The 23914-nt window shown below is 43.4% G+C and overlaps 1 protein-coding gene and 1 pseudogene across 2 annotated transcripts in view; both read right to left on the reverse strand.

The window, feature by feature from the left end:
* The window catches only part of ASAP1 (ArfGAP with SH3 domain, ankyrin repeat and PH domain 1), a 294496-nt gene that overhangs the window by 66251 nt on the left and 204331 nt on the right, over positions 1 to 23914 (reverse strand). For both annotated transcript variants that reach the window (XM_039845875.1, XM_039845874.1), the window contains exons 6-11: positions 21980 to 22054; positions 21554 to 21603; positions 16263 to 16392; positions 14950 to 15035; positions 6183 to 6258; positions 4934 to 5020 (exon numbers count right to left, since the gene is read on the reverse strand). In XM_039845875.1, coding sequence (XP_039701809.1) covers positions 4934 to 5020; positions 6183 to 6258; positions 14950 to 15035; positions 16263 to 16392; positions 21554 to 21603; positions 21980 to 22054 — 504 coding nt within the window. The remainder of the gene's footprint in view (positions 1 to 4933; positions 5021 to 6182; positions 6259 to 14949; positions 15036 to 16262; positions 16393 to 21553; positions 21604 to 21979; positions 22055 to 23914) is intronic.
* LOC120588907 (uncharacterized) lies at positions 10638 to 10756 on the reverse strand (annotated as a pseudogene).

Genomic DNA, 23914 nt, shown 5'->3' on the forward strand with positions numbered 1-23914 from the left:
ACACACACACACACGCACGCGTGCGCGCCTTTACTATCATGATAAACTTTCGGACAATAAAATATCTTTATATTTACCCAGTTTTATTTCAGGTCATTTGAGTGAGAACAGAAAAAGGCTAAGTGGGAGGACATGAGGTTCATAGCTCCCCAAGATAAAATGGTTGACATATCTCCAGTGTGCGCACCGGGAACCAACACTCCGGGGAAATCCAAAGTGAATTACTTAGAAAATCTAAGAAGAGCCACAACGTTTAGGAGGATTTTTTTTTGGTTTCATTTTTCCAAGTGAAGGGAACTTAATAAAAATATCCAGTTCTTAAACAACACTTGAAACGTGATGGTGATGAGGCAGGAAGCTGAATCGGCCACTGATTATTTACTGACGGCTGGTGAACAGCACGCGGTCAGGACGGCCTTGTTCTGGCCTGCAGGTAGGACGATGCCCCTTTGTGAGGCTGTTCTACACGTGATGGGTTCTGTGCTCAAAAGGCACGTCCTGAACACTTACCAGCCAGGTCCCACGAAGGTGCCGAGGATGGCAGTGAAACGAAACCCCCGTCTCTGAGGTGGATGCTCACCCTCTGACCACCCACTGCCTGCTCCCTCGTGTAGGCGAGTGAGAGCTGACTGTACACTTGACAGGCAAGTCGACTCATACTAAAGAGGCTACAAGCTCTCGTCACTCTCTTGCCCTGAGTCATTTCTGTCTTTAACCGGCCAGGTTTCCTCCAACTGAAACAAATCAGGGCCCACAGCCTTGACCTCCACAGTACGTTGGCTCATTCTGTCTCCCCGATACATGCTTTCATGTTTTCTGGATGATGGGGGGTACTGATCTCTACATATCAGATAGGCAAACAGCCACCTTCTTCTACCAGTGCCTCTGGTGAGAGTTCACCATAAAACAGTAGTGACATAACATGTTTTTTTTGAAAGAGGCAGCAATGTGCCCATAACACTAATAAAGAACAATATGGACGAAAAATTAGATCAGGCGGCAGAGAACTGAGGCATGGGACAAAAGGAGAGGTGGCATAAACCCACGGGGCTGCCTGCTCTAACTCAACGAACCGCATGACAATTACTCGGCTACGGATTTGGACCCAGGCATCTCTGCCATGTGTATACCCTCCCCCCCCAAAACATTAACGACAAAATCCAAAATCTTCCTGGATATCAATTCTTATTCAAAGACTAATTCTCTTCCTGGGAAACCTTTTCATCAAACTAAACTTCTCTTCATCTGCCCTCGTAATTCCTAGTCTGTCTGAATGCTTTAAAATCATGCTTCTCTATCTTTAATCCATTTGCTAACCTTTAAAATAAAAGCCTACATCCTAAAAATATAAGTAGTTATATTTTTTTAACCAGAATTTGGAAGTTGATAACTTATGAAAACTATTAGGTTCTGTAAACTTATCATTAAGACATTCCTTACATATATTTATTACTATATAACAAACTTCTGCATAACAGATTGCATGGGCCTTGCTTTACATCAGGCAAATATGCTTTTATTTTATTTATTTGTTTTTTTATTGATTATCATTATTTTTATGGTGACATTGGTTAACGAAATCCATTAAGTTTCAGGTGCACAATTCAAGAGTAAGGCATATACATACTGCATGTGTGTTCACCTCCCACAGTTAGATTCCTTCTGTCACCACATATTTGACCCCTTTTACCCCATCTACCTCCCTCCTCCCCTCTGGTACAAATATGCTTTTAAAGGTGGCTGAACTCTAGGCGTTGACCCCAGAAGCCTATTCCATTAAACTGAGTAGAAGTCTAGCACCAACAACCCTAAATTAATTACTAATGAGTTTCACGGCTTAAGAAAGTCATACAAATTATTATCTCTGCCCTTTGAGAAATGATGGTCATTCAGCTTGCTTTGCAGGGCACTCCAGATAAATGAAAAAAGATTTTCAAGAAAGTAAATCTTGGAGAATTGTTAACAGTAATAATAATTAAAAACAATAACAACAAAAAAAACAAAATAAAAATTGAAGGAATGAAATAGGTCCTGGATCCTTTGAGACCATAATAAAAATCAACATGTATTCAGGAAAGGAATGCTAATAAAAAACTCATTCGGGCAAAAAATAGAAAACTAAACTTAAACAATGAGCTTAAAACCCTGGGGAAATTGATGTGAGCCAAGAAATGTAAGCTATAGAAGGAAATTATGGTATTATTTTTTAGTTCAATATCCTATTCTTTATTAGCAGCACAAATTAGCTGACTTCCTTATTAGAAAACCTTATTAACATATAAAACGCATTATTAAAGAGTAAAATCTCAAATCTTTTTAAACTGCAAGCGATTACACACTCATTGGTTTAATGGGGTTGTAAATGTTTCTGGCATCCAATCTAAATACTAAACCTCTATTAGAGAAGCTTCCAGCCTCTAATGTCAGGTATGAATGGAGCAGGCAAAGGGGTCCTCTGTTTCATCTTACTAAATATTTACTGCGTACTTTTGGGTGTCTGGCAATGTGCCAGACTGACATGAGCAAAATGCAGAATCTGTCATCTTGCAAACCATATCACGATGGGCTATTAAAAGAGACTCAAACAAAAAGCTCTAATTTTTGGAATGATTTACAGATATCGTCAATTAAAAATATTTTCAACCCTAAAAATATTTATGTAGCAAACAGTTCTTTCGGGAGCTTAGGTGATTATAAAAGCTTAAGATAGTTAATTTCATCCACCAACTGCCAAAAGTCAATAAAGAATTTTATCTGGAGAAGAAAAAATGAATTTACGAAAAATCTGGGGATCCTATTTACAGCTTAAATTCTTGGAGCTTCTTCCAATGGAGTCAAGTTAGAACCAGGTGGGGGTGAAGCTGTTAAATGATTTGTCGGGTGCCTTCATTTCTCAGGTCATATTTTCAGACGAGTTTACACTCTTCTGGAATAGTCGCACTGTGGCGGGAACCCCCCAGCGGATCGTCTCCTTTCATGTTTACTTGATGTCATTAAAAATCATTACGTTTTCAACATATCTTGCAATGAGAGGTGATAAACAGCATGAGAATGGGGATAGGCATGCTGCGGAGATCAATTTTATGTGTAAAATACTCCGGACAAGGTGCTAATGGAAGCTCATCATTTATTAATTTGGGACGAAGTTAAAAATAAATCAAATCACGAGCGTTTCCTCATGTACACACTCCTTTGGCTTACATGCAACTTTCTTATTTAGCCAGACCGAGCAGAATACATTGGTCTCTATGCAAAGTGAAAGGGAACTGCAATGGTCCCTTTTTTTTTTTTTCCTAAGAAAGCTTCCACATACAGGAAGGAGGGAAGCCTGTGTGTGACAAAGCAAAGGCAGGAAATGGTTGAGGGCACCCCAGTCAGTACACGAAACCCTGCCAACTTCTCCCCAGACAGAGAGAGGTCTACCTCCTTCCTCCCTCGATGTGGGTCTTTCTATTGCTTGCATATTGAGAAATCATTCGAGGGACCACTTCTCTTAGGACTTGTATGCCAGCAAAAGGTACCCTCAAGGAGCCCTCAGAGCCTGGTGCAGACACGGCTGAGGCTCTGGATGACACGGGTACAGAGTATGCACTTTGTCCAGGCCATGGATGCCTCTCTCTGTCCATGGGTTAACAGGGGCCCAGTGTTAAAGGGCTACTGATTTCTCTTGCCTTACAAAACCCAATGTGTATATATATGAAAACTGGAAGCAGAGGAGAGGGCTTGTCACTGGGTAAGAGAACCTTCGGGTCGCTATAAAGGACCAACATGTATTCAGGAAATACAAGGCTGCCCACATTTGAAGGGGCTTGCTTTGTTTTGACTCATCCACCCCTTTGACGAATTTTAGGAATCTACAAATAGTTTGCCATGTGAGACAACATCATGAGCAACTGACAACATAAAAAATGTTATATTTCATGTGATTATTGTTAAATATTGCATTTAGAGACTGCACTTAAATTCAATGCATACTAATTTCGTAATATAAACAGGAACATTTTCCCCTTCTCCCATGTAACGAATGATGCTCACTCTTTACTACATCCTTTTAGCATACAGTCCATACCCTTCCGTGTGTATCCACGGTCCTCCGTAATCAGGCCTGAGTTCTTAGCCCAGGAACCCATCTCGCTCCTCTACCCACCTGGCCCCAAACTGCAGCCCGCTGGAGATGCCAGGCTGAGTCTTTTCGGTGTCCTCTCTCTGCTGGCACACCACCGCCCAGTATATCTCCTATAGCATCAATACCTTGGGTGTGACTGCTTGTTCACACGGCCGACTCTACTTTCTACTAGACAAGGAGCTCCCTGATGAAAGAGACCAAAGCTTGGAGCCTAGATGAGTTGCTGGCACAGAGCAGGTATTAATCAAATGTCTGACCAACAAATGAACAAATGAGATTTTATAATTAAGAATCTGTACTGCATTCATCTCACATCTACCATACACTATATACTCCATTTCAACATCCAAGGACTATCTCGCCTTAATTTTCCTAACTGGGTGGGGAAAACTTCTACAGGATTCTGCATCGGACTATTTCTCTATTTCCCTGGCAAAATGAGAAAGGCCCCATTTAGCTGCCCAGAAAGACAGAGATAATTTAAAGAGGACAGGGGTGTGCGTGTCACTACCGGAGAGGATGCACACCGGAAGCACGTCTTCAAAGCCAGGATGCGAAGTCTGGATTCGTGGAACTGCAGAGTGGGGCTAAAGGACATCTGTCTTCTAAGGAGGGAAAGGGGACTAAAGAAGCTTCTGTCCTGGGCCACGAGGCAGGTACACACTTGCATCCTTTTCTCCTCTGTCCCCACAACCTCCCTGGCAGGACCTGGGTGTCAGCGGGCCTGTTTGGCAGGTCAGGAAACGTAAGGGCCACAGCGGCCTTGCTCACACCATGAGCCCTGTGAGAAACACTCAGAGCACCTACTTCTTTCTGATCCAGCTGAAGAGAGGATTTTATTAAGTCTCGGAGTGCGGTTAGCTGTTTCTTTTCCTCGTCCTGGGTCTGTTTTATCTACGAGAGAAAAAAATTACTTCTGTCACTTGTCTTTTACACATTTACAAGCGGAATTTAATTCATCCAAATATAAGACTCATCCAACAATTCAATGATATATTTGATTTACTTAATAAAGTCCTTCGCACGGTCTCATTTTTAATACAAGGCACAATTTTCTCATCTTATAAAAGTACTAGTGAGTTTTGAAATTAGTAATAATACAATTTGCTTCCTTATTAGATAATACATCTAGGCGAGACGATTCGCTCTCAAGTACTATTTTAAATAAAGTTAAGAAATAACACTGAGTCATTTGCTTGAGGGTCTCTAAAGGGTGGTCATGGGAATACCATGATGGGATTAAATGGGCCAGAAGAGAATCCTAAGAAGGACCAGGACCCAATGGGCTCATGCATACATGAGGGTTTGCAAAGTCCTATATGAACACAAGGACTGGAGCTGCTTTTTTTAATCGTTTGGAATTTAATAGCAACCTGAACTATGTTAACTATTAAAAGAAAATCAGAAAAAATACGCAGCTATGTATTTTTAAAGTTATGTAAGAAAATATCTGTAATTCCAAACCTTATTTGACCATATGTACTTGCATTGATAAAGCCTACACTTTTAGTACGATTCAGTGCCAAGTGGTTTATGAAAGTCAAGGTTGACATTTACACATATGCATTTAATTTTCTTCCTCAAAAAGTTTCCCTTTTGATTTTGTTATCAGAAGAGCAAAACCTAGATATTAGAAAAAATATTGTGCGAGAGAAAATGTAAAACAAGCCCCTCCCCTCCCGCAAATGATAAGCTTGCCTACTCAGAGACAGTCATTTAATTTATATCCTTCCACGATCAAACACTCTTTATGCGATCGCTGACCATGGCAAACATCAGTGATGTTAGTGAACTCTAAAGAGAGAGCCATCTAGAAGCAACAATTACATGCTCCCCACCTGCTCCATTCTATGCTCCCAAAAAACATACATTCTGGAAGATTCGACCATTGGTGACTTCTCTGAGTTAGACTGAGCTTTACCGGCCCTATGTTTATACTGACACATCACTCAACTTGCCTTTTCTTCAATACTCTTCTAATACAGATTTCAAATGTACTGATATTTATCTACAAAAACAAGTCAAAATGCATGCATATATTTTACAAAGAACTTACATTATATAAATCAGCAGCCAGTTTTTCAATGTACTGTTTCAATTTATCCGCTGTTTTCAAGCCATCTTGAAAGAAACTACAAGGAAACATCATCAGAGGTTCACCAGCAGTATAAAAAAAAAAAAAAGAACAACAATTACATGAAAAACCCGAAAACACTTATGTATTTACTCTGTACCCGAATAGCCACACAAAATACTTAGAAAACATATTCTGGTATTTTATGAAGATGTGCCCGCACACACATTATGACTCGCACAGACACGGTCCCGCACAGTGCCCATGTGTTTGTTGGTAAACACAGAGCAATTCCTCCTGGTTGCGCCACATTTAAATCCCAAAAGAGAGAGAGACCCATTAACCAGTGGGGCATCATGAAGTCGAACTGGACACTCGAAGGAGAGAAGGGACGGAACTGGAAACAGAGGCTGGAGGAAAGGCAGCACTCTTAGCTCCCCTAAGATCCCCGTGATCCAACACATACGTGAAACAGGGGACGTTGAGTAGATGGCGCCGAAGCACCCGGAGAGCCACGTGTATGAGCAGGTCGCCTTCTCCCACCCTGAGAGTAATGAGCACTGACGTCTGCTGAGCGTTTGTCACATGCCTGGCACGCTGGGCACGTTCCATGTGTTATTTCCCTTACGCCTCCCAACAGCCCTAACGAGTTAACAAGCACTGCAATCGCATCTCCGTTTTAAAGGGTAAACCGAGGCACAGAGGGAGTACGTAGCTCGCTCAAGTTGCCTAGAGCTGGGTTCAGGCCCAGGCTGGTTCTGACGGCCCTGCTCTTCATCTCTGAGGGAAGATTTCTTGTCTGAATGCTTCCACTCAGGAGCCTTTTTATTCTGGTACCTGGAACATTCTCTACCCTGTTGGAAGCCGACTCCACAGATTATTTCTCAACACACTTTCTGCGTTGCTGCAAAGGACCACAAAAGGATCAGGGTGATGAGGACAGGGCCGTTTCTCACCTCCACAGCCCAGCGGGCCCAGCACCGAGCACATACTTAACCAGTAAGTGGCTAAGAATAAAGCACATCTGAGAATTTTTAGGGCACATCTGGGGATCCATGTATATTTATTTTTAGCTTAATATGTACATTCAATGGAAACAATACATCCTTATCAGAACCGGCCTTCGGTGTGACTAACGAAGCCCTACAAGTTCCAATATTCTTAAGGAAGAGAAATACTGTCTTTAGAAAGTCTTTGGGCAACAGGAATGGGAGAAAAGAGGGCTTTCTGGCTAACCACTTACTGGAAAGCTGCATTTAAACCCTTACCTTCTAACATTCAGGTTTTCATCACTGCCTACGGGGATGAAAGTTAAACTCCTTGGTACAGAACTGAATAGCATTTATGTCCTGGTCCCTGGATGTCTTCCTGGTTTTACCTCCCACCATTTTCTCGGGGCTCCAGCCATGCTACTGTATTTTTAGTTACTGCCCCAGCCTTTGCACAAGCTGCTCCCTCCATCTGAATGCCCTTCCCCGCTCTACTCGTATGTCAAGCTCTCTCATTCTCTTACAGCTCAGCTCAGGAGCCACCTCCCCAAGCAGCTTTCCGTAGAGATGCCGTATCTCTGAGCACTTGCTTGTGTCCAGGCCTCAGTGTCGGCCTTAGAGGGGCTATTGAGGCTCTGCACGGGGCAGGCCATCTGTCCATAAGCACGACCCCAAACTAGCATCTCCTCCAGCAGGGAAGTGTGGCTGCAAAGTTAATCAGAGCAAAACCGATTCTGATCTCTGATACTACATTTAAGTAATTTCTGGAGAAAGGTTTTGAACGTTAAATGGATGCTGTCAGGACTTCTTAGGACAGAAAAAGCAAAGGCTTTGGGGTCAGAGGACGAAGGCCTAGAATCTGTGCTCTAGGATTTACTAGCTATGAGACCTTGGCAAGTCACCTGACTCCTACGCATGTTATCTGTATGAAACGGGGTCAGAAACGCGGCTCACACACACGGAGCCACTCAGCAAAGTGCCGGGCAGTTACGACGTGCCTGGTTAAGTGCTGGTTTTCGTCCCTAGGGCTGCACAGGTCTATCTTATAAGGATTCGCTTCCTCCCCAGAGGGATATAAATTCTTTTAAGACATTTTTGTAAAGGTGTTTCGCTTTCACTTTCAACGTGAAGGGAATTTGATCGTTATGTTAAGAAAGATGGATTTCAGTGAGAATGCTCTAGATTTGTTTTCTGTTATAGTGCTTGCTGTTAGTCCCGCGCAACTAATTTAATTAAAATTAAAGAAATTTAAAGTTCAGTTCATGAAGCTTCAGTAGCCACACTTCAAGTGACATGTGGCTACTGGCTACCACGTTAGATAGCAAAGGATATCAACGTTTCCATCACTGCAGAAAGTTCTATTGGATAAGAATAAGCGAACATATCTGAACAGCGCGCAAATGTTATAAAACATGAATCGAAACAAAAAAGGGCACAGTTTTAGTTTAAGATGGCACTGATAAAAGTGAAAAGTTATTTATCAGCAGTGAAAGGAAGTGAAGGGGTTGGGGGAGGAAATTGAAGACCAAAAAATGCATCTACTGGCCTGCAGTTAAATTCTTCCAAACACGACAAACACAGACTAAGGAAAATCAGCGTGATGTAGAATCATTTTAATTTAAAGTATGATCCAATTTTTTTTTTTGTAAACAAAACGAATCATATGCACAAATCCGGTCATCTTCTGTTTATAGGTTTTTTGTTTTTGTTTTTTTTTCCATTAAACTTCATTCTCTAAACATTTTCTAAAAGAGATCACACACTACTCAGGCAAAACAAAATTAAAGAATCGACATTTAGCTTGGGAGGACAAGGCTGAGCTGAGCCTGTCTCAGAAACTTCTAGTTTTGGGTGAGAAAAAGGGGTAGGGAGAACAAAACAGTCCTGACCATCCCAAGAAATAACCATAAAAAGCAAAGGCCAACCTGCTGTCACCTGCACTGTCCCTCCAGTGACCCCCCTCTGTGCTTGCCTGTCCCCTCCTTTGAGCGGCTCGGTCTCAGCTTCGGGCCGGGGGGCCTCAGAGCCGCCGCGCCGCGCACAGCACCCGCCAGCACACTGCACTGAGGGCCGAGGGCGCTCCGGTGCCGTTTCCTCCCTCTGGCTCTGGGGCAGTGGAGATGCACGGGCGCGGGAGGGAAAAGCATATGACGTTTTGGCTCGAAAAGCTCGCTGTACACATCACCTCGAGCACGTTCACCTCCAAGGGTGGACGTTTCCTCGCCGTGGGGGGAGCGAGGGGGCAGATGTGCTACTACAGGTGCGAGCATTCTTCTAATTGGAAAGCGAAGCACACGTGTCAGTTCTGACTTCCCCCCTCTCAGTTTGAACCCGTTCGCCTTCCCAGTAGAAGGGGAAATTACTTCTGCAACATCCCGCTGGTCCCTGAGCCACTTGCTCTGTAAAGTTCTGAAATATAATGAGATCTTTGGAAAACAGATGATGGGGATTAACAGTAGTAATAATAATAATGATAATAATAATAATAGCAGCTAGCATGTAATTGGGTATTTACTCTGTGCCAGTTACAATTATAAGAGATTCATGGAATGCCCCTTTTTAAAGGTCTCATGACAATCCAACAAAACAGGTCACTAATAACATTAACCTGTCAGACAGGTAAGGAAACTGAGGCCCAGGGAGGCCAAGTGTCTTGACCAGGGTTGTTTAGTCACCAAGTGCAGAGTTGGGATTTGAGTCTAAGATTTCCTATTTCTGGAGTGCGGATAATTAATCAAAAAGTCAGGCTGATCTGGGTCCAAACCCTGGCCCTCCCACTGAGGAACAGCCTACCCGCGGTGCCCTTGCCCAGGAGATGGGGATCACCGCACAGAGCTCGGAGAATTCTAGCGAGCCCTGGAGCACGGCTCTGAAGATCCCAGGCACAATACACGATGGCCACAGGCCAGCGAAACGGGTTTCACTGGTTCTCTGACCTTAGGGACACAGCAGGACTGGCTTCACTTTTTAAATAAGCAGCTTGAAAGAAATATGACCATATTTTCTTTTTAAAATGCCTACAGCACCCGGTATTACTAGGTGGTCTCCCATTGACCATATTTTAACGACATCGGGTGCCACAAAAATGTAAGTTGCTGACTGATGGGCAGAAGGAGCCTCACACTTACACGGACAGGCTGGAACACACAGCTGCAGAGTGCAAGCTTGTGAGGGCTCAACACGGCCACTCGCCCATCAGGCAGGACGAACTACATCCTTAGGACGAACCACAGGCCTCTCTACCCCGAGAGAGTTGCTATGGGTTTCTTTCCTAAGTCACTCTGTCCAAACAATGACGGGGAAGGAAAACACTATGTTCTTTCTGCTTATAATTTATTTAATTAATTTATTTTTCATTTATTTATTTTTTTAGGTGAGGCGACCCTTGGTTGACCTCACAGATTGCAAGGATCTCGTCAGCTTACAATCCCTTATTTTTTATTTTTCACGCCTATAGCACTTGGTCTTCCTAGGTGGTCTCCCACCAAAGTACTAACCAGGCCCGACCCTGCTTAGCTTCTGAGATCAGACGGGGTCGGGCTTGTTCAGGGTGCCATGGCCGAAGACTTCTGCTTATAATTTAAAAGAAAGGGTGACAAGAGTCTCCCTGAGACCCCTTATCACGTATTCTGCTTGGCTTAGATAGAGGTGTTATTTGGCCAAAGGCTGAAAGGCTCAGAAGGCACAACATTATTTTCAAAAGAAGTTAAGATATTCTGGAGTACCACAGAGAATATGACTCTAAAAAACAAAAGCAAATCAAAAAAAGAAAGTGACCTCTTAACAAATGAAGCATCAACGTCGTCTGAAAGCCGGATTGCCAAGCTTCTGGCGTAGTCTGACTTCTGACTAAGTCACGCAAGATTCCCAGCTCTCTAGGTAGCGGGGTTACAGTTTCTCCCATGCACATCCCGTGTGTGTCCTGTGGCACTTAAGAAACTTGATTGTGCAGGGGTTTGCGTCGGTGCTAGTTAACTGCAGATCCATCTGGACAGTTCAGATTAAAAAAATAGTAGAGTGTGGTATACAGAACCCACACCTAGAAATTCTTAAAAATGCACATGTCCAGGTCCAACCCCGGGCTTCTTACCAAATCAAAATTTCTGATGTAGTAAACACATGTTCTTTGGAGTTGGAGGGACCTGGGTTCAAGGTCTGGTCTATCACCTTCTAACTAGAAGGTGTATTAGGGCATGGATTTTTGATTACGTTTTGTTGTTTTTTTTCCACATTTTTAAAAATTGAGATAAAATTCCTGTACCGTTTTAAAGTACAATTCAGTAGTTTTTAGTAATCTACCATGTTGTATGACCGTCACTACTAATTCCAGAACATTTCCATCGCACCCAACAGAAACCCCGGGCCTGTTAGCGGTGCCTCCTAATTCCTCCCTTCCCCCAACCCCACATAAACAATCTGCTTTCCGTCTCAGCGGGCACTGCATTTAATGGGATTATACAGTATGTGGTCTTTTGTGTCCGGCTTCTTGGAATATTATTTTCAACGTCCACTCATGTTGTAGCATTTATCAATATCCGGCCCTTTTTAGTGGTTGAATAATATACTCTATTGTATGGTTATACCACATTTTGCTTATTTGTTCATGATCTGATGGATGTTCAGGTGTTTCCACAGTTCAGCTACCGTGAGTCATGCTGCTTGGGGCATTCATGAAGACATTTTTGTTGAAATATCTGTTTTCAGTTACCTTGGGTTTATACCTAGGAGTGGAATCGCTAGGTCACATAACTCTATATTTAAGTTTTTGAGGAAATGCCAGTTTTCCAAAGCAGTTGCACTAATTCCTGTTTCTATCGGCCGTGTACGTCGAGGGTTCCAGCCTTTCCAGGTTCTCACCAAGTCTCTTCCGCCGTGGTGGCGTTTTCACCTGCGGCCATCCTAGCGGACGTGAGGTGGCCACCACACTGCGCTTCTGAGCTGTGTCACCCCGACGACTAATGATGCTGAGCATTTTGGTTCGTGTGCTTTTTGGCCAACTGTATATCTCTTTTTGGAGAAATGGCTATTCCAATTCTTTGCCCATTTTAAAACTGGGTTGTTTACATTTCTGTTGTTGAGTTTTAAGAATAATTTATATATTCTGCGCACCAGATCCCTATCAGACAAATGATTTCCACATATTTTCTCCCATTTTGTGGGTTGTTTTTCCGCTTTCTTAAATAGTATCCTTTTACTCACAAAAGCTTTCAAGTCCAATTTATCCATTTCTCTCCCTTCGGTTCCTTGTGCTTTGTCTGTTTTGACACACGCTCACTGCACCTCTATTAAATGAATGAATGCGACTCTGGGCGAGCTGCTCATCCTTCCTTGAGCTACAATTTCCTGATTGCTCTTGATAAACGTTAACTATTACCTATAAAACGAAGGATAATGAAGTAATGCTTGCAAGGGCTCTTTATCCTGCAGATCATGATGATACCTGCGAGGCGGCAAAGGAGTGGGTGAGTGCTAGGAAAACATGTTTGTTTTGAAAGCGGCATGTTACCGACGACGATTCATTTGGAAGCGAAGTGTGGGTGAGCTGAAACGGGGAACAAAGAGCCAACAGCTCTTCTCTTCCGCTTGCTCCTTCGCTTCCCCACTCTGGCAGCTGCGTCCCCACAGAGGTGCGGTGACTACGCGAGGTGCCCCCGGAGCAAATTCGCTCTTGAGCACCACTGGACTTTGTGTCGAAAATCATTTTGAGCACTTAGAATACGAAACTCTCTTTTTAAAACAATCTAAGTAGAGGATGCTTTACAGGCCTGCTGTACGTCTACCAAGCGTGTGGAGGACTTGGCTGAAGCAGGAAGGAATGAACAGCAGTCTTTGAAATAAAACGACGCTGGCTTCTTGCTGTGATGGGGATCTCGAGGTTCCACCAGGAAGCGGCCAGGACTGAATCCCGTCCTAACCCAGTTCTGGATGTTTCTGAGTACCTGTCCCCACAGGAGACGTTTGCTGGGCAGGGTTTCCTTCTGCTGCTTTCTCTCTGCCCTGGGGACAGACCCTTCCACAATTCAATGGCCGAATGCTAGCCATCCTCCAAGTCCAATCCCAAGTGCTACCATCTCTCCCAAGGAGCCCTCCTTAGTCTCTCTGGCCAGAAGTCTCTCTTCTTAATGTCCCTTGTTATCAGTTGCTTCCTAGCTCCATTATGATTACGGATGAGCCAAACTTACTTTCTGGACTACATAATTCACTCCTGAGGGTAGAAGCCTCGTTTCATCTTTACCCCAGAACCTGGCAAAGTACCTGACTTTTGTTAAGAGATTAATAAATATTCGTGGAAATGGAAAAAGCCAAGAATAAAAGGAAGATGCATCAGCTATATAGGTCGAGTTGTTCTTTTTATTCATCTTTACTAACGGAGGCTCACGTATGTATAGTTTACAAAATAGCTTACGTTTTGGAAAACTCACATTTGTGTACATTAACTCCCGCTCTATTCTTAGAGAATTTAAGATCAAAAGAGATTTCTCACATCAAGTGAAAGCAGATTTGCTGTCAGAGTACTGTAACTGAGATGACTGAGAGACTCACTTATTTCTGTAAGTTTCAAAGCAACGATATGTCTAGGAAAACTAAAATTGACAAAAGATAAAAAACTTCACCTACGACTAAAATCAGGGCCCACCACAACACATTTCAAAGTTTCACACCCACCCCACTAATCTGCAAAACCAAGAGTTAGTCCAGGTCTTCAGTCTGAGGCTTCCAAAGGCAAAATTATCTTATAAACGTGAAACTGTTTGCACTGCAATATATTATTTTTATATCTGGAACACATTTACATAAGACAGAATTTACTTTGAAAAGAGGAAAAAAGTTAAATCGAATTTGTATAAATAACAATTTGATGATTACAAAGCTTTATCCAAAGAGAAAACACCTTGCACAATAAAGTGCACGGATGGATGGTTTTTAACGCCACCTGGAACCTCACGGCAGTGAACACAGTCAACGCGGCAGGACTGGGCTGAGCGCTCCACACCCATCATCTCACTTAAGTCTCAGTGAACCTTAACCCCACCTGACAGCTGAGGAAACTGAGGTTTAGAGAAGCGCCTGATAAAGTTCCTGGAGAGCCAGGATTGGAATTCATCTACGTGTCTGACTCAGGCCTTGTGCATTTCCCATAAAAACTACCAGAAAACCCACAAAACCTAACCCGATGTGTAAATAAGAAGTAAACAAGCAAATAGGGTGCCATTGAATCTCAAACATAAAACAGTAACCCTGCAATGTGAACATTTTACAAAAATGGGACTGGTATAGAACGGATTTCTCTCAGAATGTACCAGCAATCCCAAAGGAATCCAAGTATAAATGCAATTCAATTCCACTTACTTTAGATGATGAAGAAACAAAATCTCAAGTAGGAACATGTGGTGCAAAGGACCCAATAACAGGTAAGATACCAAAAGTAAGGGGTTAAGCGGTGCGGGTCACCAGGAAGGCCTCTTCAGTGACAGAGAGGCAAGTATCTGTAACAACCGCCCCACAGGCTATCAAGGTCAACGTCAGCATTTGTAAGCGAGACAGCCATTTTCAGGTAGCCAAATAGTTTGCACAAATTTGAGTTACTGATCTATAGGAAAACAGTGAAGACGGGAGACAATACCATTTCTTATCATTTGGCTGTGGAAGCTCATTATATCACTACACACAGTGACCGAAGAAAGACCAGAAGAAAAGAAGGAAGCGAGGAGACCAGCGAAGCCAAGGGGCCTTCCCGGGCTGAGGACGGGTCCACTCACTTGCACTGTGCGTGGTAGTACTTTATAAGGTTCTGCAGCAGGTCCACTCCCTTCTTGGTCTTGATTTCGTTCACTTTAATGAGATACTGTGGAAATAAAACAGAATTGCATAGGGATCATTACGGACGGGGTTCTTCAGTCACGGTTTGGGGTCACAGAATACCAGTCGTGAACCTGCACAAGTGTGAGTTTAATTTAGGGAATGGTGATCGGGCACAATCACAAGTGTACAGAACAAACTCGTTAGCGTGTTAGCATTTTATAAATGCTTAAGATTAGTTTACTGGGCAAGCAGAAGTCACACACAGCAAAACATTCTGGAATAATCGAGTATTTCTCCCGGTGCAGTGGATCTCAAACTTACAGTTCACATGGTCAAAACCTGAAAGACAGATTGTTCTTTGCAGAAAACAAGTAAAACGGTACTTCTCTTCAAGGCATAGGCCAGAAGAGATTAAAACTTTCAGGCCAAGGAGGTGTATTAGAAAGAATATTTGCTATTAAAAAATGAAAGAATAAAACCACACATTATTAGTTAATGCGCTACCACTACTGGCTCCAATTTTCACGACTGGCCAAGATTTTCTGTTCATAGTGCTTGCTTCTTGTTCACTTGTTTTATTTTGTGCAAGTGTCCACGAGCAGACAAGTTCAAGAAGGAGCCAAAAGTTTATCAGGGGAAGAAAAAAAGAAAGAAACTTAAGAAAAACTTAAAATTGAGAAAATTCTATCCGTTTTAATGCTTTCTGAAAGCTGCCAAAGGAAACCCATCCACGTCAACTTCAGAACTAGCTGCCTCTAGGTCAAGGGGTGCCAGCGTTCAGTGGAACACAGTTTGAGAACCAGTGCTCCACATGGAAGGGGGCATGCTTTTCACTGCATTTTTTTTTTTTCCACGAACTCACAGACCTTCTCAACGACTACTTCATTTAAGCTTTCATCCAAACCGGACACATGGTTAAAAAAAAAAACATGCTCACTCTAAACCTGTCCCAATAAAACTTAATAGTCACCAGTGTTATGCCTCACCAATTTTTTTTTTTTCCACTCACTCACAAGCAACAATAAAGTTCTCACCAAAGAATCCCGTTTGGACTTAAAGAGCCCCATAGGACCCAGGCTCAAAATATGACACAACAGTGAAATGGTCGATCCCAAAAGGCTTGGAGAGAAACGGAGATGAGAATCCTTAAGAAACAGTCCCCTCCTCTAATCGTCAAACACAGCCTGCTTTTAAGCACAGAAACCGCTGACTTGCAGGAAGGATTTCAGTTTAAATTCTCGGCAAACGGTTGCAACGAGTCTGTTCTTACTTCGCACATCTGGAGCTGAAAGAGGCGTCGCTCCTTCTCCATTTCTTCGGCAATCTCGGCCCCGGTGATCTCCGTGCGGATCATCCCGTGCTGCTTTGCATGCTCTCTCTTCTCCTTTTCAATTTTTGTACTGTACGAAAGCAAATGTCACCATTAACACACACATGTCTTTCCTTCGACGAGAACCACCCAAATATTTCTTAATTACTGGAGTTAAGAGGCAGGAACCCATAGGGTCGTAGCAGCATCAGAAGTAAAATCTAAGTTCAAAGAGAACAAACCAACTGTATGGATTTTGGCCTGGGAAACGTCTTATATTTTAACTCTGATCTCACACTGGGATGGAGTCATATAAATGCTTACATTTTGCTTTGCTTGAAGAAATTGTGACGGGTTACTTTTTCTTGGGTCACAACAGATGATGAGACTTATTTCAAGACAAAATACATAATGGATCAGTCTTTGTGGGTATACACGAAAATAAGTCCAAGGTAATTTCCAATATTCCTCTAAATTTGGGCTGTTTCCATATCCCAATGATATACATTTTAATCCTTCAACCACCTGGTACCAGACTACACAAAATAAGGACTGGGAGGGTTCCCAATCTATAATTTAGAATCTTATGAAAACATTCTTCAGTGGGGAGGGGGCCAGGAGGGAACCAGAAAAAATAGAAAGAGACCCCACATTAAACCCACAGCCCTGAGGCTAATGCTCGGCTACGAGGGATGATACGCCAGTAATCACAGCAACGGTCACAGCCCTCTTTCCAAAAATCCATTTAATTTGAAAACAGACTTCTAATTTCAGAAACAGTCTGTAATTTCTCGTTGTGAATGCGGAGACTGACTTGGCCTTCAAGTCTTCTTTTAAATTCTGGTGGAGGGAAAATCGAATCCCCCCCCAAAGCCAATAGCCTTGTTTGTACATAAACAGAGCAGAAAACCATCCCATCACCCCAGTCAGTGGAAAATCCACTATGAACCCGACTGGGAGCCAGGCTAACACCCAAATGCTATAGCTAAGCAACTCTTTCATCACGCCACCTGACGGTCACTCAGGCACGATTGCAGGGGTTTCACCACAAAGAAAATAAATCTCAGCTCTCTCTCCAATGGCATGGGTGGGAAGAGAAGCAGGAAGCTACAGACACTTGAGAAGAAACACGAGGGACAGGCATAACTTGAAAGCAGAAACAGGCTTCTGGGTTAACACGGTGACTTGACCATACGGGTTTATTTCTTCCTTCTTCAGTAATCCCACTAAAATGAAAGTCAAGTCATTAAAAATGTATAATGTCCCAAAGACAATTGGAGACAAAAAGGATGAGAGAATTCTACAAAGATTTGGAAGGGCAGATCTAAAAAGAGAAAGTCTGCATCCTAAATGATACGGCTCCCTGCTTCGCTGGCCTGTGTAGCTTCCAGAAAGAAAGTTATTCAGCTAAGGGAGCTGAATGGTCCCAGAAGACAGACCTCTAGAATATTCCTGATAGAAAATCTGTCCTGACATCCTAAAGCTTAAAACCTAAAAAGTCTGATATATATGAACTTTCAATCAATTTTTGGGTGCCTTGCAATATGGATAGGCAGTCAAGGATGATAAGATAATTGAGAAAAGGCTCCAAAATTTAAGTGAGGGATTAAAATTAAAAAATGGTGGGGGTGAGGGTGGAGGGAACCAGAAGCAAAGGAGCAGAAAAAATTCATAAAATGTAACCTAATCCTCAGAAAGCTAAAATAGTGCATCTTCAAAACAAAGGCAACAAAATAAAACAAAAACCAAAAGCCACAGACCAAACCCCAACCAAATGAAAAGGAGCTTTTAGAAATCTAAAATATAATACCCATCAGAAAACTGAAACAGAAAGAATGTTGAAGAAATAACCTCAAACATAACATAGACAAAATAGAACCTCAAACATAACATAGACAAAATAGAAAAGGGAAGAAAATTATAAGGATGACCTCGAAAGTCCAACTTTATATGATGAGGAATTCAAGAATTAAAAAACAAATGAGAAGAATTAAAACACTTTTTTTTCAGAACTGAAGAACTAAAAATTGCAAATAAAAGGCCCATGCACACTCCACAGCACATGAAGAAACTTGGGAAAAGCTATTATAAGAAGACCTCAACATTTTCTAGCTGAAAATAATCCAAAAAAACAAAAAAACCCCAAAAGAAAACCACCCTTCATATGTCATAGACAAAAAGTAGGAATCGGAGAGGTATCAGGTTTTTTCATTAGCAACAATGGAGTAACACTTTTGACATTTTGAGAGTCAATGATTATAAAATTGAGATTTTACATTCAGCCAAACTCTCACTCTGTGTGACGGCAGGATGAAGGTATTTTTGGAGTTCCCAAACCTGGTATTTTTACCTCCTTGAGAGCTGCCCTGGAAATGGCTGGAGGTGGGGTGCCCCAAAGTAAGGGACTTCACCGGGAAAGAGGAAGTGAGGGACCTACCACTAGGGAGTGGCCACAGACGGCGGCCGCTCTGATCTACGCTCCAGGAGCCCGTATCCCCAAGAGAAAAGGAACTGACAGAATTTAATGATGATGGATATATAATCACTACAATAACACATACCATGTATTTTATAAAGAGTCATTATTAATAGGTACTGGACATCTGTTGGGACAAATAATAAGAAATTCACAAAAGATATATACAGAACTGTGCAAATGAAGAAACGAGGCAATTATTTCATTAAGAAAAAGCAAAAAAATGTACTATAAGAATGGAAATTCAATCATAATACATCACCCAGATTCACAATGATTAATGATATAAAAAACTGAAACACTGGGAAGAGGTTTAACCGCAACCGTATGAATCATCCTGGATGAAGCGGGGGCAGGAAGAGTGACGGGGGGTGGTCGTGCCAGAGAGCCACATCCTCAGCAGCAGAGCGACACATCACAGATGAACCGAGAAAGAACAGCAAGGGAGGGCCAGGGAACGTGGAGACAAACCAGCGAGCAGGTGAGAGCTGATAAGGAGACCAGGAGGCAGGAGGTCGCTGAGGTTCCATGAGGAGCTCGCTCACTGCCCGCTTAACATCCACTCTCCCCACTTCGTTATTAGGAAAAGAACTTGGTATCATCAGCTTTAACTCACCAAGTTTAGATTCTGGGGACAATACAGACAAGTGACCAGCAAGATAAGTTAGTACGTCGTGTGAGAGGGGCAATGAAGAGCGCTTGGTCCACCCCAGAATGCTTTTTATTCTTTGATAAACTACGATGTTGAAGCCCTTGTTATTTGGGGTTTCTATTATATACAGACAGAGTAAGTCTTAACTATTTGATGTTTTATGTACATGTATTGTTTTGGCCAAATAATATTTTATCATTAAAAAACCTAACAGAAACTATTTGAGTGCCTTACCTATGCTAGACAATGGTGACAATCGCTTCAACACATTACTTTATCTTGTCCTCACAAAAACCTTGAGAAGTAGGCAATTTTTTATGCTATTTTACAGGTGAGGATCAAAGTTAAGATTTGTATGCAGATCTCATTCCCAAATCTGTGATTTTAATCATGACACCTCAATGTCTTCGGAGTCTAAACGAAAAACACCCAGCCTCTCAGTTATCAAAGTTGATTAACTATTTTTTTTTGCATTATTCAGTTTTCTGTAACTCATAATCAAATGAGTCCTATTACATTAAATAAGACATATTTTTTTTTCTTCCTGTACTATCATACGTCAGTGAGAAAGAAGCCTATCTTAGGACAATAATTTGACAAGGATTTATTAAAAAACAAAAACAATATCAAAACTTTCTTCGTGAGGTCCTAAAATCTGGACCCACTCGACTCACTGGTCCTGTTCTTTATTCCTTCAATAAATATTTTCTACGTGCTAAAGACTCTGGCAGGCACTGGGAAACCTAACATCATTCATGGGGGCCATGTGTTCACTGTCCTCGCGGAGTTCAGATTCTAGGGGACAATACAGACAAGTGAACAGGCAGGTTCACACGCTGTGAAGGGCAGGCACCCGGATCACTTTAAAACACTTTACTTCTATGATATTCATAATACTGACCACCAGACACTTTGAGGTCTTCAACCAACACATGGATTTTTGTATCGATACCGTTGTACCACCAATATTGGTGATACTTAGGTTGACAAAGCACATATCTTGTTTTGTTGTTCCTTGTCCTGCAGGGGAGATATTTTCCACAAGTCCAGAGCAAAATATTTCTCTCTCTTTTGAGGGCTCCCCACCCCCTTTAGTAAGCACTCCGTACCATCCAGGTTCAAGGGCGTGTAGTCGGTGCTGGGCAGGGCAGCCCTCAGCTCACAAGCGTGAGCTTCACCGCCCGCTTTCAGAAAGAAAGACATGCTGGCCACTGTGTTCACTGACATCGGCTGACCACTTTAAGAGCCTTTTTGTTCTCAGCTGCCTTTATAACTGTCAATACACAGAAGTATTCCCAAGACAGCAAGTCTCCAACAATGCGCTTATTACATAAGCAACTGTGAAAGCAGTCTGCGAGGAAAACACTTAACCCTGAATTTTTCTTTTGCCTGTGTTTTCATTTTGCAGTTACTGCCACCTACGAAAACGCTTTTATTCTCTGTTTATAGTTATTCAAGTTTACGGCCAAGATTTCTGTTAACAGCTTTATGAAGATGAGCAAGGCCCCTACAACGTGCTTCACGTGCATTATGTCCCCAACCCCTCACAACGAGCCCAGCAGGGAGGGCATCTGACTGCGGCGCCCCATATGGCTCCGCTCTGGCTCAGGGTCACATGGCCCTGTGACCTTCTGCAATGCAAGCCCCTCTGACTCCCTAGGTGTCAGTTTCCTGATCCACGGACAGCCAGAGAAAGCTGTGCCTGGATGCAGTGGGCGTGGCACATAAAACACTCTCACAGGCCCGGCGGGCATAAGGAAGTCACAGATGTTAGCTACGTTTTTACTGTTTCCCAATTGTGATGCTATCCAGATATGTAAACGTCTATACTTATACATTAGCTATAATGAAAGAAGAGTGGCAGCAGTCACAGACCTACGACGTGATAGTTAATATCGGCCACGAAAGCCAAATGACTTGATAACAAAAGCGCACGAGACGCAACCATGTTTAATTAGGTCAGCACGTGCCACCTCACGGCCCTTACCAGGACATACTAAACATTTTTTTTTTATCCAGAAGATATTAGTTAATGGCTGTGTCCTTTGTCCAGTTACTCTCTTGGGAAAATTCACAACAGTATAAAAAAAGAAAGCAAACAAAGACAAAACGAAAACCACTTACAACTTCGTCTCATAATCTTTCCAAGCTTTGTCGAACGGCTTCTTGAGATCCTTAGGAAAGAGAGAATGAAATTGAATGTACTTTTGCTTAAAGGTTAATAAATACTTCTGAAATGACATCTTAGCAAAAGTGCTGTCTTCTATAGGACACTTGAAGCTTTACGTGAGACGCGTGCACGCACGTCACTCTATCTGTTACACACGAGGAGCCTGAGAGCTGGCAGGCCGAGCACCCGCTAGTGTCTGGCCTTGCCCCTCAGCCAACGACATTATGAGAAGTGGCATATCTTTCCCAATGATCGTTTCCCAACATGTTTTATGCTGAAAATGTGCAGAGTGCCTTTCGAACAAGAGCGCCACCGTGATCTTAATAGGAAAGAGCCGATCCTACCGGGAGACCGTGACCGTCGGGTTTGTGCACACTTACGCCTTTGACTCCTTTCAGGTCCCCTTTGAGCAGCGAGTCCAAGGTGAAGATCACGTTGTGGCTCAGACCCTGGAGCTGGAAGGCAAAGCGGAGACGGGAAAGTCAAAAAGGGACGGGCACACAGAGCAGGGAGACTGCCTGGTGCCGGCGAGTGGTTCCCATATGCCAGGCCGTGTGGGCACCCCCCACGAACCCGTGGGTACCCCCACACCGTCGGCGGCACAACAGCTCGCGAGCGGAGACCTACTGAAACGGCAGCTCTAGATCTGGCTCTCCTGCAAATGCCCCCGGCAGAGGAAGGAGGAGATGATGCAACCGCCTTTTACCACGTTTTATATTCCTGCATGGCCTGTGTCATGACCTAAAACCGCCCGCTCTGCCTCTCTGTGTGTTCTGCCTCCCCGACCAGAACAGAGGCTCAGCGAGGCAGGGCCTCCACTGCCCTGCTCACGACTGAATTCTCGGTGCCCAGATTCCGTGAGAAAGACGCCGTGTTCGGGGGGTGCCATCTACTCTGGGGCTGTAGCGTTCTTCACTCGGGTTCCGAGGCAGTGGCCTGGGTCTCCCTGATTCCAAGACAGTACACAGAGGAGTACACAGAGGAGATGGAACTGGTACCCAGCGGAGGGAAGGGTGACAGGCAACCAAGGGATGGACGGAAAAGTGCGACACAAAGACTGAGATTTCGTAGTACAGTTTGTCTTCAAGGAGACCCCTAGTGTAATGAGTCCCCACTTAATGTCCTCAATAAGTTCTGCGACTTTAAGCAACATGACATAAAATGAAACCAATTATACCAGTAGGCTAACCGATATGAACAAGAGTTGAGTTCCCACAGCATCCCATCAGCATTATAATAAAATGTTGTTGAGCGAAACGATGCTTCAGTCAAGCACCTGCCATGACTTAGTGAAGTCGGTTTTAGTGGCATGAAATCGAGGCTGCAGGGACCTGCAGAACCAGGTTACAGATGGAGAGCTTGGTGGGTCCCTCATCCAAGAAGTAATTCTACTTACGTGCAAGCACATTCATTTGTCCGTCCATCCGTCCGTCAATCCATCCATCCACCTGTCCATCTATCTATCATTTACCAACGCTGACACTTAGGGGCTTTGTGCATGACCCTCTTAACCACATCTCTGAAGTGAAAACGCTATAACCTACTGTAGATGGCCGCTGTGAAGACGGAGTGAGTTAAAGCACGTGCAAAGTGCCGGCTCATGCTTGACACCCAGGAAGCGCTTAGTACACGTTTGTTCTTCAACTCCTCTGGGTGGTCGCTATGAGTAAGGCACCGGGGGAGGAGGGGAGAGGACAGGAAGACTTTCTCCTTGGCCCTTACCTCTCCCCAAGCCTTTCCTGTGATTCTCATCTCAGGCTTCCTGCAGCTCGCGAGTCATTTAACACCCCAGCCTCCCCTGACCCCCGATCTTACACACAAGAAAAGTTTTCCAGTGCAAACTACCAGAAGGACTGGATCAGAAACGACCAACGTGTCCTGTCGTTTCAAAGACAAAGAGATTCCCACCAAGACAGCTCCATCCAAGAGCCAGAGGGCCAAAAACGCAGCCTACGCCCTGTGGCACTGATTCCTGGGGAGCGGGGTGAAGGACCTGAGATACCACGATGGCGTGTGGCTTTCTAAAGGGCCGCAGGACACACCTTGGTAAAGAGAATACCTACGGTAGTAAAATTTCATGGTGGAAGTCATTGGGGAAAAATGTCTTTAAAATGGCTGCTAGGGGGAGGGGTGAGAAGGTAGTAATAAAGAGAGGGAAAAAAGGTTGAAAAACACTGGCCTTGGGTACAGTACAGAAAAATAAAGATGAACAGGACTCATCCTTGGCCCTAGATGGGGAGATGGAATAAAATGTGGTGAACTCGCTGTGGGGTACAAGCCCCTGCCCGCTGCTTTCCTGTGGGCCTTCGGAGTCC

The sequence above is a fragment of the Pteropus medius genome, unplaced genomic scaffold (assembly GCF_902729225.1).
Source record: "Pteropus medius unplaced genomic scaffold, Ma_sr-lr_union100, whole genome shotgun sequence".
Classification (NCBI taxonomy): domain Eukaryota; kingdom Metazoa; phylum Chordata; class Mammalia; order Chiroptera; family Pteropodidae; genus Pteropus; species Pteropus medius.